Source organism: Zootoca vivipara, chromosome 2 (assembly GCF_963506605.1).
Source record: "Zootoca vivipara chromosome 2, rZooViv1.1, whole genome shotgun sequence".
Classification (NCBI taxonomy): Eukaryota; Metazoa; Chordata; class Lepidosauria; order Squamata; family Lacertidae; genus Zootoca; species Zootoca vivipara.
The window spans coordinates 52,719,662-52,737,982 of record NC_083277.1 but is presented as its reverse complement, the minus strand read 5'-3'; the positions used below and the strand labels follow the sequence as shown (position 1 = coordinate 52,737,982).

Sequence of the window (18,321 nt, the reverse complement as noted above, 5' to 3'; positions counted from 1 at the left end):
TACTAATTGTTTGCAGCTGGGCTGATCTTCCTGAAAATGTATCCATTTTATCTAGTTTATCTGCAACCTTTTTGGTTGCTTCCCATGGAGATGTGCATGGTTCTACCTTCATTTTCAGACGAATTGCTTTCAGGCATTTGTTTGGTTTTGGATAGAAGTAGTTGTATTTTGATACTTGAGTATTTCCCCCCCACTCCTATGTCAATGTCACATGGATATTAGCAAACAAGCAAAACATTACAATTGCCAATAATTGTTTTATTTTTATGAATGTTGTGGGATTTTTTTTAAAAAAAACCATTTTGTATGCATTTTCCACTGGGTAGGTCTGGATGGTAGTACTTCAGCCTCCGAGAGGGAGCGGCTGATTAACCAGTTCAATGACCCCAGCAACATTTCGGTTTCACTCTTCCTTCTTTCCACACGGTAAGTTGTCCACCTGATACAAATAGCAAATTGGGGTGGAGTAGGGCATGCGATTGACTGCGGTGTCTAATGAGGTATTTGTCACCAAGAATCCTTGGCATTTGATCCAGTTGAAAGGATGGCCTTAAGACCTTTTAGAAACCTTGGAGGTCTGCACTAATCATTCCATAGTTATCTTCAGAAGTTATTGCTAACTTCTGATTAAAATTTTACACCAGGTTTTGAGCAAAAGCAACAGTCCCCACACAAGATATGATTCCCAGGCACAATAGAACGTGTGTGTGTGTGTGTGTGTGTGTGTGTGTGTTACCTCCTTCTCTGCAAGGGGACATTTACCACCAGCAGCTCTGCGGGGAGCATCCTAGATGACTTACGTTTTGATAGTTTGGTCAGGATATTTATTAATGATTTTTGCATCATTGTAACTTGTAAGCTGCATTAGAAAGATTTGCATCCTGAATAGGGGGGAAAATATAATTTATTTAGGAGACCACTGTAAGCACATGAAAACATTAGCAGGGTTTTAATAACACTTGTAATGTAGACAAGTACTATGGACAATATGGACAGATTTAAAATATGGGTTATGAAATAATATGCAGTTGAAAATGTTGACAATAAGACCCAAGGAGGGGATCGAGGGAAGTCTAGAGAGTTAGAGAAATCTCTCAGTGTTGATATTTATTTGGTATTGTTATAACTCCACACTTGTAAAATCAAATAATTCTATTATTTTCAAAAAGAAGAAGAAAGATTTGCATCCTGAAATGCAGGATATAAAAAAGGCGACAAATGAATAAATATTTTATATATTTTTAGTGCTGGATGTTTGGGTGTGAATCTGATCGGTGCAAACAGGGTGATAGTATTTGATGCCTCCTGGAATCCATGCCATGATGCCCAGGCAGTATGTCGGGTGTATCGTTATGGGCAGAAGAAGCCTTGCCACATCTATCGATTAGTTTCCGATTTCACCCTGGAGAAGAAAATTTATGACCGCCAGATCTCCAAACAAGGGATGTCAGGTGGGTCAAATCTTCACATGTCTCCACCAGATCACCCCTGTCTGAAATGGGTTCCCGGTTGTTTTCTGTTTTTCTGCTTTCTTCTGGTGTTTGCAAGTGCCTGCCCTTACGTATGTCACCACTCAAGGAATGTTCCTGGAGGTCCAAATGCCAACAAGAGCAGCAGTTCCTCCTCATGTTGGATCTATGCATGTTTTATTTAGATCGTGTTGTGGATGACTTGAATCCGGTGTTGAACTTTACCCGGAGAGAGGTGGAGAACTTGCTACACTTTGTGGAAGAGGAACCCGAAGCTGTCCAGCGTTCATTCAGCCCAAACAAGATCATGGAATCTGTCTTACAGCTGGCCTGTCTCAAGTACCCTCACCTCATCACCAAGGTTAGGAGGGAAGGGGGGAATCCACCATTTCCCTAATCTTTATTTTGCAACCCTGACCCATCTGCTTGTCAATAACTTCAAGGCGTCAAAGCTACATGGTTCTCATCTCGAGAAAGCCTGCTGTTGACGCAATCTTGTTTACATGTAACACTAAGCCAAACTATAGCATAGCGCAAATAAATCCAATTGCAGGTTCCTGGAGAGGAGATAGTAGCTGTTTTGCTCCTTCCTGGTCATTTTGCTGCTGTGTTGTGCTGATATAAGTCATGGGTTGGCTTAGTGTGTAATCTGAACTTGGCCTTGAGGTTTAGCTCTCTCCAGGCAAACAGGCATTTCCTGTGTTTTCTGCAGATAACGTGAACCTCTTTCTCCTTGCCATAACAAGAACTTGGTCCTTTTAAATCACCAGCACTTGACAATCAGAGGCTGCATTTCACAATAATGCAATAGATATTACACACTCTGAGGAAACGAGCTGCCCCAAGCCTTAATTTTACTATACAGTGGTACCTCTGGTTGCAGATGGGATCCGTTCCAGAGGTCCGGTCGGATCCTGAGGTTTCCACAACCTGAGGACCGCTTCTGCGCATGCGCGCGCAGCCAAACCCGGTCAAATACTTCCGGGCTTGCCGCTTTTGCATCCTGAAGTTTATGTAACCAGAGGGTTACGTAACCAGAGGTACTACTGTAATTTGAAGTACTGGTACATGATTTTAGTTGCTAGGCTAGCATCACATGCTCATAACATACTTCTCCTGTGGTGTTACAGCTCATAATTCATCTGGAGAGAGCAAAACACCAAGCCTGGGTTTGGATGATGTGCTAAGCCAAACCACATAGGGCAGCAGCAGAATAAGAATAACCAGAGGAAGAGCAAAGCAGTTGCAGTCTTTCCAGGACCCAACCAAATGCTCCTAGCCTTTGCAGGGAGGGTAAAATACCACTTATATTAAATAAAGCCTATTGGCTCCCAGTTTTTTCATATGAAGATGGATAGGTTACGAAAGAGACGTGGGTGATGCTGTGGTCTAAACCACTGAGCCTTGGGCTTGCCAATCAGAAGGTCGGCAGTTTGAATCCCTGCAACAGGGTGAGCTCCCATTGCTTGGTCCCAGCTCCTGCCCACCTAGCAGTTCGAAAGCACGTCAAAAAGTGGTACCTCAACTTACGAAGATAATCCGTTCTGAAGGTGCCTTCATAGGTCAAAAATTTCGGAAGTTGAAAAAGCGGCTTCCCCTTTAAAAACAAAACCCAGTAACGGAAACATTCGCAAGTTGAGTAAACCGGGAAACATTCGCAAGTGGAGTAAACCCCATCTAAAACTTTGTAAGTCGAGGAAACCACATCTAAAAGCGCCGCGATTTCCCCTTGGAGGTTGAAAAAAAGTAAGCGCATGGCTGTTTTTGCCGCTCGTAACTCAAAAAATACGGAAGTCAAGTACTTCGTAAGTCGAGGTACCACTGTAGATAAATAGGTACCGCTGTGGCGGGAAGGTCAACGGTGTTTCCATGCACTGCTCTGGTTTCGCCAGAAGCGGCTTAGTCATGCTGGCCACATGACCCGGAAGCTGTCTGCGGACAAACGTTGGCTCCCTCGGCCTGTAAAGCGAGATGAGCGCTGCAACCCCAGAGTCGTCTGCGACTGGACTTAAATGTCAGGGGTCCTTTACTTTTACCTTTTGGATAGGTTACTGGTATCCTATAACAGAAGGGTAGGTTGCTGCCATTCTTTCACCTTGTGTTTTTGTGGTACTTTTTGGTAAAAAAAAAAAGTTCTTAAAATGCTACTTCCCGTTGTTGTTACCACAGGAGCCTTTTGAGCATGAGTCGCTGCTGATTGACCGTAAAGAACACAAGCTCACCAAGGCAGAGAAGAAAGCAGCCAAGAAGAGCTACGAGGAAGAGAAACGTGCATCCGTCCCATACACCCGTCCATCCTACGCTCAGTATTACCCAGCCACTGACCAGAGCCTGACAAACATACCTGCCTTCAGTCAGAGGAACTGGTGGGTAAACCCTTTCCTTTCTGCATGTCACGTTCAAGGCGAATGGCAAGTTCTGATCTGCCCCAGCCCCTGCTTCTTTCTGGCTCTTAGAACATGGGACAAAGAAGTTCCCGGTAGCTGTGAACAATTGGAGATGACTGGGGGAAATCAGATTAAACCGCAGGGGCAGGCAGTATTCAAAGTACAGATGGCTACATACACACATCATATAGACTGAGCAATAAGGCACACTTTCCCCCTGAGATTTTCGGGATACCTTGATACTGATTTCTCGTTGCATTTCTTGCAACAAGTCAAATACCAAAACTGCTTATGGAGCACCCCCAGAAATTGTGGGATTTAATATGTGGTTGGGGACTCAGCCTATGTCATAAATACTCATGTAACTCCATAATCTGGAATTATTTCCTCTGCAGGCCCTTTTTCTCTGCATGTGGATTATTAAAATGATGATGGTGTCACATATTGATTTTTTTTGGGGGGGGGGACTTTGATCCTCAGATGACAATGAACTCCAACTCCCATCAACTCCAGCCAGCATAGCCAGCAGTTAGGAATGATGGGAACTGTAGTCCAAAAAAATCTGGGTAGCCATTTTCCTGGTGTTAGGGCATTAGCTGGACAATGGAGTGGATGATCCCATGTCGTAGTAAGAAGCTATTGAGTCCCTTCAAGCTCTGTGCTTCTGTGAAGTGCTGATTCCTTCCTTCCTCCCCCCCCCCCCCAGGCGACCAAGCCTCAAAGGTGAAGAGAGGCCGGTGGCAAGCGTACGTCCCGTTCAGTCCACCCCCATTCCTATGATGCCGCGCCATGTGCCGTTGGGCAGTATGGGATCAGCATCAGTTTCCAATCCTGGCATCAACTTTCCCATCAATTACCTGCAGCGAGCTGGTGTCCTCGTACAGAAGATTGTCACCACAACAGGTCAGATGCTTTGGGTGGATAATGGAAGGGGCCGTCCAGCTTTATTGGAAATGGAAGTTGCTGCAAAAGGGGGTCGTTAAAGTGAAATGTGTTGGAGGCTGATCCTCTGATGTTAAAACTGACTTTATAAGACAGCTGTTCTTAACCCGCCTTTTAATATGCCTGCTTTTGATTAGTTCTACCTGCATGTCCATCTCTGATTTTTGCCCTAGGGATACCAGGGCTTGTGTACCTTTAATAGCTGCAGAGGAGATGGAATTTTGGCAGATGCTGCTTGGCATGCAAGCGAGAGAAAATATTTGCCTTTTGAAAATTCCATCTTTTGCACAGCCATTAAAGGTACTACAGTGGTACCTCGGGTTAAGAACTTAATTCGTTCTGGAGGTCCGTTCTTAACCTGAAAGTGTTCTTAACCTGAGGTACCACTTTAGCTAATGGGGCCTCCCGCTGCCGCCATGCGATTTCTGTTCTCATCCTGAAGCAAAGTTATTAACCTGAGGTACTACTGGGTTAGCAGTGTCCGTAACCTGAAGCGTCTGTAACCCGAGGTACCACTGTAGAGGCCTGTGTGCTTTTCCACCTTCCTCTTAAAAACAAAACAAAATCCCTGGAAAGAGAGAGAAAATGATGGCGATGTCGCTGCTGCGATATCCCTTAGGCGAGTCTTGCTCGGCGTGACTCGCTTGTGGATCTCAACCCACCAGCTGAAGACCAGAGGTATAGGGTTATGAGTATTCCTCCCCAGAAGTAAATGTTTTTTCTCATGCACTCATTTTGAAAAGTAAATAAATACTGCTTCCAAATTTTACGGAGTGCATTTCAGCTTTTGTTTAACTGGTGGCCCTGTGTGAGCTGGGGCTATTGGGAGCTGCAGTCCAAAAACTGAGCCAGATGCTTGGAGACATTTATTCACTTATTTTCTGGCTGAATTTTCCTTTGTAAATGTACATCATGTGTCACATATGTACTGTTTGCTCCACTTCAGATATAGTGATCCCGGGTACAAACACTTCCACTGACGTGCAGGCAAGGATCAGTGCTGGAGAGAGCATCCACATTATCCGTGGAACTAAAGGTAAATTAAAAAGAGCCTTCCTTTCCTGGGCAAATAAAATGTGTATCCATTTCTCAGTTTTTCTTTTATGATTTGAGATTGGTGAGGGGGCTGCTATGTTTTTGTATAGATAGGCAAGAAGAGAAGGCAAACTAGGTCCCTACAGAGGTGTTAGGGAATCTACTACTGCAATAAATGCCTTTGAACCCTAGTTCAGAAACCCCTTATCTCTCATTCAAACTGACCAGGGTCAGGCACACACAGAGTTTGCTCCTCATGACCTTTGTTCATAATTGACTGTTTAGTCTAACACATGGTGATATCACTCAGGGGGTCACAATTTTATCCTGGAATTTGAACAAGGAAATAAGAGAGTGTTGATGCTGTGTCTTTGTAGGAAGTTGATGAGCAAAGCTTTCCTTTCAAAACTTTACTTGCAATGTCTAGCACGTGTAGGCAGTGCAGAAAGTGAAGGTGATTTTCTGTAATGTTGAACAGAAGGGCGCCCTATTCAGCTGGTCATAAGTTTTCTTCTGGCTTACCTCTGACAACTTCCACCCATCTCTCATTTAGGGACATATATCCGGACCAGCGATGGACGAATCTTTGCTATTCGCACCACTGGCAAGCCAAAGGGCAGTGATGATCATCGCATGGTTGCCTCGGGTAAGGTGCTTATTCTGGCAAGGATGTCTGACTGAGCTTTTCTTTAAGGATATCCTTTGGGGGTTTTAATCTATTTATTCATAACCCTCTCTTTTGGTTTAACAAACTCTCAGAAATAACTTACAGGCACTGAAAACAATGTCAGCCTAGGAAGCTGCCTTAAACTAAGTCAGACAATTCATAGAATTGTAGAGCTGAAAGGGAGCACTAGGATCATCTAGTCTAACCTGCTGCAATGCAGGGTCTTTTGCCCAATGTGAGGCTTGAACCCACAACCCTAAGATTATGCTCTACCAGCTGAGCTATCCCTAGTTTGTTTATCTAGGTCAGTATTCCCTACTCTGGCTGGCAGCAGCTCTCCAGGGTTTCAAACAGGGTCTCTCCCAGCCCTACCTGGAGACACCAGGAATTGAACGTGGAACCCTTTGGATGAAAAATAGATGCTCTACTACTGAGCCACAGCTCTTCACCTAAAATAAAGAAATACTAAGAGCCAAAACAAAATACAGACATTAGACATTCAAATAGCAGAATGCTGCTAATTAGCAGGTCAAACATCACATCTTAAAAAGCAAGCATTTTTTAAAACAGATATCTAAAAATGAGAAGGGGCCTGGCAAATTGCCGTGGGGAAACTACTGCCTAGTCTTGGAGCCAATGCTAGAAGCCTGTCTCTCAAGTACCTCTCATGCCTCTCAGACTCCTGCAAAAGATGGGCAGAGTAGATCTCCCCAGGTTGATCTTAAGCAGAGGGCAGACTCAGGCCATCTTTTCCAGTACCCTACTTCTGCCTCTTGTTACTTCCCTGGCCTTATCTACTGATGTGCCTCTGTCATTCACAGGATCCCAAGGGCCATCTCTGGAATCCACAAGCAACGGCCGACATAATGCCTCCTCGCCCAAGCTTCCCAACACAGAGGAGCTCACTCGGCCGCTCTCCCCTGACAGCCCCGAAATCATCAGTGAACTGCAACAGTATGCAGAGGCGGCTGCCGCCCGTGAGTCCAGACACAACTCCCCTAGCACTAACGCGGCACCCGGACACCCGGCCCGGAAAGACAACACGGCCCCATTAGCAGCTCGTGGAACTGAGCAGCAGCGAGCAGGGACTCGTGGTACAGCTCCCTCATCCTCTTCAGCCCTGCCGGCCACCAGCCACCACGTGGACAACCACTCCGTGCTGGACTTAAGAGGCAACAAGCGCAAGTCTACGTCACCTTCCGGCCCAGAGGAGCAGGCCCATCGACAGCAGAAGAAGCGGCCACTGCCCACAGCAGTCCAGCCATATGAAAGTGGGTACACTGTCTCTGGTGGGTTCACCATGCCCTCTGTTCCCTTAAACCACAACCTAGCCCACCCATTTCCTCCCCAAGCAGGCAACTCCTTGTACATGAGCACAGGCTCCTCCTATTACCAGCTGCCTAGCTTGCTCTCAGACCCCCACCTGGTGTTTCCTGTGACTACTGACCCTCTGCTGACAGCCGGCACTGCTAGTTCCTCTGCTGCTACCTCAGCCACCGCCAGCGTCCCCTCTTTCATGTTAAACCCCTCCATGACGGGGATGCTCTCCAACTACTCGCTGCCCTTCACGCAGTCACTCCTGCCTGAGCCCAGGATGTTTGCTCCTTTTCCATCCCCAGTCCTGCCCAGCAGCCTTCCCAGGAGCATGGCGTCTGCCTATCCTGGCTTCATGTCCCCTCATTCAGGATATCCAGCTGGGGGCCTCCTTCGGTCCCAGGTGCCTCCGTTTGACACCCACGAGGTCTCTGAGGTGGGCTGCAGCTCCAACGAGGACGAGGACAAAGATGACGATGTAATAGAGATCACGGGGAAGTAAGGGGCCTAGTCTCTTGTTAGAGTTCAACTCGGCCGGGAGGCAAAAATAAATAAACAAAAAAACAAAATCCTCACTGGACCTTTCTGGGGCCAAGGGTTTCCATCCAGGACACAGCAGAGGAGGAGGAGACTGGAAAGGAAGGTGGCGTTTTTTAGTTGTCCGAGGTCTGCATTGTATGGGGAACTGTATTGAATGGACACCCACCCAAGAGTGGGGAAGCAAGAGAGTTGCAGGAGGGAAGTAATACTGTAAACCATAGGAGTGCCTCCTTGACTTTCCCTCCTGTGCTCTGAGTTGTCCAAAAGGGAGACCGGCCATTACGTTTCAGTGCCCTTTGTTAGGCTGGAGACACTGGTTTGTTGTTTTCTCTCTCTCTCTCTCTGTCTGTGGAATAACTCTCAAACACGAACTGCCTTATCTGTGAAAGTTCAGTACCCCATAGTAAATAGGGGTGAGTTTGTACCCTAGGAGACATGATGATGAATAGCATTATTAATGGAGGGAGGGAGGTGGGTTTGGAAGGAGCAGGCAATATGTAATGTGTAGTGGGAGGGTGTGGGTGGGGCAGGGTCTATGTGAAAACCAGTTTTGTCTTTCATCCATCTGAAAGCTGAAGACAGGTGAGTCTGGTGGTCCTCACCAGGCCCTCATCAGGTGGTATCGGGAGTAAGGGAGAATCGGTGATGGGGTGCAGCTCTCCTGCTGCCTTCCCCACGAGATCCATTTGAAGGCAGGGACCTTTGTCGGCTCAGCTTCACACTGGCTTCTTCAGCAGGGTTGGGTTAGGACTTGTACCAGTCTTTTAGTGAGGTAGTGCTCAGTGGAGGAATTGCGAGGATTTTCCTACGTCCCTCTCTAGCTTTCTGTAGTGGTTACTCTCCCTCTGCCACCCCACCCACTACCGAGGAGCGAGTAGAAGAAAGCTTAGCAGTCAGGCTCCTGTTGACCACAGTAAGTCGAACGTCTTACAAAAGGGATGCGCTCGAGAGCCTTGCTGCTGCCTGTGTTAATTGTTGACACTGATCCGACTGACCTTCTCCTTCTGCAGAACAGATTTGTTAATTTATTTAACGAAAACAAACTATTTATTTTGGGATTCTCTTTCCTTTTCTGCTTTTTCCTTGCTGTAAACAATGGCCTCTACAGAAAGCAGGATGGTCTGCATGGGGAAGAATTGGGGATGGCGAATAGGCTGCTTGACCAAAGCAGAGGCAGTGCGCAGGACCAAGAGACAGCGCCCCCCCCCCCACAGTCACACACTTGTTCAGCTGATAAAACATCTAACAGCCCCTATATTCCTTGTTCCTCTTCAGCTGAACATGCATCAACACTGCAGATGGCTACTTCAGTGTCAGCTGGAACCCTGCTTGGTGTCTAGCATTCTCCCTTGTACTAAGTAGCAGTTAAACTTGCCCTCCATGTTTGTTGGAGAGGTTGGTTACGCAAGCAGGATCCCACCACTTAAGTGGATCATGAGTAAGAAAGTAGTCAAGCCATTGGAGAGGCATGTCCTCTGCACTGTGACTAGGCTCTGGTCCATGCTTGCTCTGTTTATATGCTGCCACAAGGGTGTAAAAGGAGAAGCTGTGAGCTCTCATAGCAGGCTTAATGAAAGGAGCGAGTTCCTTGGTTTAGGCAGAAAGACCAGTGTCTGTCTTTCTGCTGGGGGATGGGATACATATAACAGAGACAGTGGAATGGTACCCAGAGTCTCTCTTACAAAGTGGAACCAGGTACTCTCTTTAGGCTTTTAAAGAATTGCCATTCCAGGGGAAAGAGGGCAAGCACTGCATGTCCATGGCAGGGAATGAGTGAGAGGGTTGCCAGCCCCCTGTGCTAAGGAAGCCTTTTCAGGATAGTGGTTGAAACCCCATTCTCACCTAACTTTGTTAGGTGGTTCAAACTGCCCCCTCTTCATGTGGAAACCTCTCCATCCTACAGAATTTGAGAATTCAGCCTTTGTCCACACTGTTTGAGGTCTACCAAGACCCACAGTTCAAGAGGTAGTGGCTAGGTGATCCACATATTGGTTCTGAAAGCTCTCTCTGTGTATGTGTGTGTGCGCGCTTGTATGAACCGTAAAAAGCATGAAATGATGGGCTTCCTGTCTTTTCTCTGTTTATGGGACACTGTCTGTCAGACCTGACTTCACCATTCGTAGAAGCCTTAGATTTACAGTTAGCTATGCAAATTACTTTTAATTATTTTAAAATAAAAACATTAAAATAGTGCTTTCTTCTTTAACATATCCTAGGAGTTGAAAACCGAGGGGTTCTGAGCAAACTTCTGGACAACTTGTCTTTGGATGCACCATGGGAATAAAAAACAAACAAACACAACCCCCCCACAAAAATAACAAAGCAAATTAACTGATGGTGTCCATTCGCGTTTCTCCAAAGACTTGGCCATGGTACGTCTGTGAGTCATGCCCTTTTGTGATTTGTATGTGTCCACCTCATACAAAATATGATGACACTGATTGTACTGTAAACTCACTCAGCTGTCTTTTGCAACCCTCGATAAGTGGACTTGGGGACCAGATGGTAGGCAAGGTGGGTTCTTGCTTGAGCAGCAAGGTTTTAGAGCTGCTGAAGCCAAACCATTTTTGGAGAAAGATATCATTACTTTAGGCTTCAGGCAGGCTCAGTCTTCAGTGTGTTGGTTTGGGGCAGCATAGCTAATGATAACCTGAGATATCTTGTCAGCTCCTGTCCTCATTTCAACTGAGTAAAGAATTTTGACAGGACAGGCTGATACGCTCTGTCCATTACTTCAAACAGTGCTTCCTTCTGATTCTCTTGTTCCTTTTGAAGAATTTACAAAGGGCTCAGGAGGGGTCACTGGACTAGGCAGGTTTTTAGCACATCCTCACTGTAATAGAGGGAATAGATACATCTGGGATTAAGTAAACTAGGCCTTGTAACCACCTTTTAAATAGGAATGGGAGGTAGCTATTAGCTGTAGAAAATGGTGTGTACACCTGTAATTTACTACTCTGGCCACTGGATGGCAGTGTTGCATCACATGGATTATTTAGGTTTTAAAATACCTTATTTTGAAAAAACTGGCTTTTGTACTTGGTTAAGAAAGCTATAAAAATGTTACATCTGTCTGTCTATGCACATCTCTCTCTCTCTCTCTCTCTCTCTCTCTCTCTCTCTCTCTCTCTCTCTCTCTCTCTCTCTCTCTCTCTCTCTCTCTCTCTCTCTCTCTCTCTCTCTCTCTCCACTAATCTTCTAATGTTAGCGGAATGCTTGAGAACGTATTTGCACGACTGACAAACTCCACTTCACCTCCCTGTCTCCCCTAATACCTTCTGTTAGACCAACCACTTTCTGTAACCTTTGGAGAGAAGTACTTTGTTGGGACAGATGCCTCTACTTCAGCAAGTGCCTGAGCTGGGTCTCTTTCCCACCTGTAGGGCGTTATACTGGCTTTGTCTCCAAGTGATTGAAACTTTCATTCCCCAGCGCTTGCTGAGAGAGAATTCCGTTGCCAACGGGAATGAAGAGAACACTTTTCCACTCTGCGTCCTTGTTGCTCCTAGAGGGCACAGTGCACCCTCCTTCTCAAAATACTTCAAGTCTCCCAGGTGTTCAGCGTCCCCTATGAAGCTGTGGCTTCCGACAACAGAGGGAAAGCTGCTGTGCCTTGTCTGTGAAGGGCAGAGAATGCTTGAGACAAGAGCTGGGTCAGAATGGCTTAGTGACTTAGCCTAGCAGAGTATCAGAAAGGTCCCTTCCTTGATGCAGCTGTAATCCCCAGGATAAAGCAGCACCTATAGTTTTGTGCTGTAGAGAGATCTCTGAATCCACCCACAGGACCTGGGCAGTCCCTGTCTCCCATATCCCCAGTAACATTTCTTTCTCTTGCTGGTTATTGGTTGTGTTCCTGAGGCTAACCCTGGTTGACTCTGCTTGGCCCTGTGTGACTTGCACTGCAAAATTTCAGACAACAAAAGAATTGAGGAAGGAAACTTGGGGTGTTCGGCTTTTTACAGATGCTAACACAGTCCCTAAGTGCATATCCCAGGAGCCTCTGGACTGTCCTTTTTAGGCCATATTGTTCATTGGAAGGTGATTTAGATATACCGTAGCATTTCTTCAGCAGCTTTAGAGCAACACTATTAAGTCTTGAGTAATGCAGAACGGAACTTTACCCCTTTAATAAATGCTATGGGGATAGAGGTGACCTTAAACTGTGATGTTTCCTGGATCTTGATGGTACACACTCCGTTTTGCTCCAGCTTCGGGCAGCCCACAATTTTAAACTGATCATGATTTTGTTTGGACACATACTGCCTATGAATGGATGGCTTTAAATTGTTGTGGGCATAGAATTGAGGGACTTGAACTACAACCATGGTAAGGGTTATATGTGTGTGTATATGCATGTATACTAATTTCTGGGTGCTGTCTCTTTGTCACACTCTCATACGACCAAGAGATGGAACTGGAATGGGATTTGTCAGGTGAGAACAGACTTGATGTTCAATCACTTTGTTTGCAATAACACTAACCCATAGCTAAGAGGAATGAGGTCAGAACACACCGGGCCTTGGGTTCGTGCACTTCCCTCTACTTTGGCACAGCCATAAGGACATGGGAAACTTCTGCTTCTGTATTAGATTAAACCACACTTCTGGCATTATAAGTGAAAGCTAAACTACTTTATCTTAATTATGTTAAGAAAAGGCATCTTCTTAAACTGTGGTTTGAAGCTGACTTGTCTCAACAACTATGGCTTATTTGTCTTGAGTTTGGTCTACAGAGAAAGCTGTAGTTAATTTAAAATGGAAGTGAAAGCAGGCATGTCAGGGGAAGAACGTGAGCCCAAGGATCGCCCAGTTGCATTTTCATTACCCTGAAGCAGGGGCGGGGAACCCCTTTTTGTCTGCTAAGGGCCACATTCCCTCAGGAGTAATTTGTTGGGGGCCATGTGCCAAACTTGGGTAGGCCAGAGCAAAATGGGGGGGGGGTGAGGCCAGGGGAGCAACCAACTGCTCTTGCTAGAGGTATAAAGCAATAGCTGGCAGATGGCTCCTTTCATTACATCTGTTTTGGCTCCCCCATCCCCCACCATCCCTTCCCTTCCTCCAACCCACCAGAAATTAGGCTGACAGCCCCAGGTTCCCAACCCATACACTGAAATGTTGGTTAGAGTTGTGTTCTATGGGACAAAGTTAAAGGGGCTGCAGTTTCAGGTAGAGTTTTGAGGAGACAAAATCTGACTGCAGCCCCAGACAATGCCGCCAGGAATCCCTGCAAATATACAGGCGTCCTCTCTGCCTCTCTCACCATGACGGACATATTGCTAGTTGTAAACAAAGCCGGCTCATATTTTTTTATCGGAATTACGGGATCAAATGACAGCAGTGCAAATGGTCATGGGAAGATATGGCAAGTCAGTAAAATTATACATGTATTTGTGCTGAAATCTTGTTTTAGCTACCATAGATGTACAGTTACTAAACTGGGAAAAAATTGTCTGTGGACCCACTAAACAGAGAAATTAAACATTGACAGATTAAAAATAATAACAAAACCTCTTGCATTCCCCCCTCTTTAACTTCAAAACCATATTAAGCCAAGCCTGTTGATTTACAAGTGAAAGGCTGTTTAGTCTTTGTGGGAATGTCTGCTCCTGGTAACTCAAACAAGAAAGCAGATTTTCAGGAGAGGTGGGAGGGTGCTGCCAGTTCAGGGAGGATCAGCAAAGAATGGGAGAAGCTAGCAGAGGAGGGGGGATTTTTCTTCTTATTTTGCTCTGTATTGAAACAAGACCACTAACAGCTGCCCACAGCTGCATTGCTTCTTGGGGTTCCTCTATTATTAGTTTCCCAGCTTGCGTTCTCTGTCCCTCCATTGAATCCATTTGTACAGGGGAGCTGAGTGAATCCAATGGTTTTCTTGGTTTGTTTCTGTTCCGCCTTTAGTTTGTGGCCTGTCTTTTGTGATTGGGGGAAAAAATGGCATTTCTGTAGCAGCATCAGTTGGTCGGCTGGTTGCACGCATGGGTCATGTGCTTCCCTCATCTCTCTGTCCAATGGGATGCGCTTGCCCGAGAACAGAGACATTGAACAATTTTGTTGTTTATATGATGTATTTATTTTTACTTGTGTTTCATGTCATTTTTTAAAAAAATAAAAAATTGTAAGTTGGTATAATGCCTATCAATTCTCTCTCTTTTTTAAAAAATAAACTTCAACAAACATTACAACAGTCCAATGATTTTGGTCTGGAATGAATTTGGTGTTTGTTTTCAAGCATAAATATACTCTGGCTGCCATATGGCTAAAATCAGTTGCTACCATGTCCCTTGAAAGCAGTGTGATGTGCTACATGTGCTACACTAACTTGCTTCGTTGATTTCCAAGGTATGTACCAGGGCAGCTGTCTTTACAGCAGGTAGGAGGTGATGGTTATTTGGTACCTGAAGGGGCAAAAGTTCATTTCAGTAATAAACCGCGCTTGTATCAGCCAACCACTTTTCGACAGAAGTCTGAATGATGGGACAGCCTGCCTGTCAAAAAGGTGGTTATTTGCTTTCACCCAGTTTCAACCCAGTTTTTCTACTAAGGGGACTATCAGATTTTTCCACAGGGTGCCCCTTGAGTATTTGTTGAAACATGCTTTCACGCAAAAAAGCCTTGAGGCACAGTTGATGTTTGTGCCAGGCCTAAACCCCATAAGAATTGTTGTTAAATGCTCTTACAGCCTAACACCTGTATTTCGGATATCACTGTGTCAGATACTAGAGATTCCATTTCTCTTTCTGCTTCCCTCTTGATGGTTTCCAAGGATGATATCCAACTAAGTCATACTCAGAGTAGGCTCATTGCAATCCATGAACTAAAGTAACTTAACTCCATATATTTCAATGGGTCTATTCTGAGTTTGGCAAACATTCACAGTTGTGCCTCCCCCACCCCACACGGCACAGAGGGAGGCAGCAAAAGAGATTTTTTGGGAAGCACTGGAATGGAGTTTGAAACCCAATTCCAGGTCAATGGAAGCCAATTTGCTCAAGTGCTTCAAGTGGCTCCATTTCAGGTTAGAAACTATCTGAAGCAGAACGTATAACAATTCTTCTGTGTTTTTCTGTTGTTCTGGATGGGAGTTGTTACTTAGTGCCAACCTAGGTAAGGTGATACAGTTTAGCTTGCGCCCTGTTGGGAGACCCACACGGAGGCCTGTACACTCTCATCCCTACATGTGTGCCTGCTCAATGAAGCCTTTTTGCAGAACAGTTGAAGGTAATTGATCCTGTTTTCCACTAATGGTAGGTTCCTGTTCTGCTAAGTAAACTCAAAATGTGATTAGCTGAGGTGAATTTGAATACAGTGGACGCTCGGGTTCGAATGTGATCCATGCGGGAGGCACATTTGCAACCTGCAGTGCCACGTCTGCACACGGACGGGTTGCAATTTGGCGCATGCGAAAAGTGCAATTTAGCATTTCTGTGCATGTGCGAGCGCCAAAAGACGTGCTGCGCAACCCGGAAACGTGCAACCTGAAGCATCTGTAACCTGAGGTATGACTGTATTTGGGAAGTTGTGACATTCAATGTGATGGCCCTCTACAAAATGCTGTCCATTTATTATATCTGCACATCCAATTACCCAGTGATTCCGTAGTTTCTTAACATCAACTGTTCAATTAAAAGCTCCTCAATTTTGATGTTGTTGTTGCATTATTTTACATTTTGGTTCAGTTTTTTTCTGGCAGATACTGTGAAAAGGGTTTCGGCCAACGGATCAAAAGGAGAGGTGAGTACAAGAGTGCCAAACATTGAGCATGTCAGTGATGTCCCAACAAAACCTGCCATTAAAAGATCTAGTCATAATTGAGTCTGGTCTAATATGAAATGAAACTCCCACTTGAGCACTGTCTGTAACATTAATTACGTTTTAATAGAAACTGCTTAGTAATTACCTCACAATTTGAAAATTGGTGTGTCTTTATTTAAAATGTTCCAGTAAGGGGCAATAGCTCAGTGGCTACATTACATGCTTTGCATGCAGAAGGTCCCGCGTTCAGTCCCAGGCTTCTCTGGGAAGGTTGGAGAAAGACCCACACCTAAAACCCTGGGGAACTACTGTCAATCATTGTAGATAATACTGAGCTAATTGGACCACTATTTTTACTCCGTGTAAGGTGCCTTCGTGTGTTGCTAAAGCAGATAAGGAGCTGGCACATAACCTGTCACCATGCAGAAATGCCAAAAATGGAGGGGGTCACCTCCCCCGCCCACCCACTCACTTCATATGCCCTTATCACATCCTGCAGTCTGGTGACCATGTTAATTCCAACATTTTAAATTTCAGTTAAACAGTCCTCCTTAGCTGTGTATTATCCATTCTTAAATGGGCAATGGAACCCAAGTTATTTTGTGTGCAAAGCATTTTCTGTCCATGAGCTACAAAGCCCCCTCAAAAACCAGTTTAGAAAAAGGCTAGCAAGGACAGTGGCTAGATGTTAAAACAAGACATTGGGAAGAGGCAGGTCATCGCTAAATGGTTCTTGGCTAGAGCAGACCTCTGCCCACTGTCAGAAACAGAAGGCTGCTTCACCTACATTTGCACATATACTTTAAGGCAGGCATCCCCAAACTTCGGCCCTCCAGATATTTTGGACTACAATTCCCATCACCCCTGACCACTGGTCCTCTTAGCTAGGGATCATGGGAGTTGTAGGCCAAAACATCTGGAGGGCCGCAGTTTGGGGATGCCTGCTTTAAGGCCTTAACATGTACATGAGACAAGTGCACACTTGCAGTTAGGTAGAGATACAAACAGCAGTGAGTGAGGTTGGGCTGCCCTTTCTTGTCATGAATACCCATTTGTCACTGCATGTAGGGTGAAGTGGCCCCAAGTCTTCGGGAAACACAACTCCTAATTCAAGTGTATCACCCTGCCTAACGCTGGCCAGGCATGGAAAGGTCCTCCTTCTCACACTTTTGTATTTGATCATAACACAGCTCCCACCCAATTCCTAATTTTAGCCCTGGGGTGTATATCACTTATCATAGATGGAGTTGCAAATGCTCATCATGCAATTGGCAGGTGCATAAAAGGCCTCTCAGAAACTGGTACCCCCAGTGTCTTTAATGGTCACCATTTATTAGGAATACAAAGTGAAGACAACTACAAAATATGTGTTATATGATATGTAAAGAGCATAAAGCTCTCTTGTCCAATCTTTACAGAGGAGTGGTAGTATCACGAGGCAAACCAGGCTGGTCAGTCCATCCCGCGTGACATAGGCTGGGAAGGCAATCCCACTGCACTCCTCGGGCTGCCTTTGCAAGTATATTCCTTCCTCTGGTACCCAAGGATACCAGAAGGCAAAAACCCAGAGCTTCAGCTCGCTGGCCTTTCTTGGCCTATGTAGTGAGCGGGATCTGGAGGCCATAATGCAGTGGATGTGGATGCGAAGGGCTCTTGGCTGCAAAAGGTCTCCAGAGAGTGCCTGGTGAGTCTGCTTGGGTTCCTTGCATAACACTACAGGGGCCCAGGCTGCCGACGGACTCTGCCTCTTTTGCTTTCTAAAGGATGCTGCTGCCACTTTGGGCTCCATCCCTTCTGCCTCCGCCTTTTCCTCCGCTGGAGAGCATCGCAAAGCTCATCCAAATTAGTGCCAGGGGCGCCCATGGCCCACGAATACCCTTTGTAATGCAGCTGCAGCTCTGACGCAGGGATGGTGCCGTGCAGGCCTCCTGCTTCCTCTGTGCTCTTGCTCCGCCTGGAGGTGAAAGCCTCCATGGCCTGGTGCCCGATGATGCGCAGGCTGTAGTAGGTGAGGGTTTGGGAGAAGGAGTGTTCCATCCCTTGGCACTGGTAGATCCCAGCATCCTCCTGGGTCAACTGATTAATCAGCAGCCCTTGCTCTAGGATTGAAAAGCGGCCCATGCTCCCAATCTGCAAGGAAAACAGACAATATCTGCTACCGGTAGTTTAGCAGTCTGGCCAGAAGAAAGGCAGCTCTTAGCAATGCCGATGATTAA

The 18,321-nt window shown here is 45.8% G+C and overlaps 2 protein-coding genes across 4 annotated transcripts in view; one reads left to right on the top strand and one right to left on the bottom strand.

Annotated features, from left to right (window-relative positions):
* RAD54L2 (RAD54 like 2) overlaps window positions 1-13,954 on the top strand; it is a 63,844-nt gene extending 49,890 nt beyond the window's left edge. For all 3 annotated transcript variants that reach the window (XM_035106070.2, XM_060271524.1, XM_035106072.2), the window contains 8 exons: window positions 327-426; window positions 1,246-1,451; window positions 1,655-1,830; window positions 3,639-3,835; window positions 4,563-4,759; window positions 5,745-5,834; window positions 6,387-6,479; window positions 7,322-13,954. In XM_035106070.2, the coding sequence (XP_034961961.2) occupies window positions 327-426; window positions 1,246-1,451; window positions 1,655-1,830; window positions 3,639-3,835; window positions 4,563-4,759; window positions 5,745-5,834; window positions 6,387-6,479; window positions 7,322-8,316 (2,054 nt within the window). In that variant the 3' untranslated portion in view covers window positions 8,317-13,954. The remainder of the gene's footprint in view (window positions 1-326; window positions 427-1,245; window positions 1,452-1,654; window positions 1,831-3,638; window positions 3,836-4,562; window positions 4,760-5,744; window positions 5,835-6,386; window positions 6,480-7,321) is intronic.
* Window positions 13,955-17,378: 3,424 nt separating this feature from the next.
* Window positions 17,379-18,321, bottom strand: part of LOC118080603 (semaphorin-3D-like) — a 45,312-nt gene continuing 44,369 nt past the window's right edge. The window contains exon 18 of the mRNA XM_035106076.2: window positions 17,379-18,235. Coding sequence (XP_034961967.2) covers window positions 17,819-18,235 — 417 coding nt within the window. The 3' untranslated portion in view covers window positions 17,379-17,818. The remainder of the gene's footprint in view (window positions 18,236-18,321) is intronic.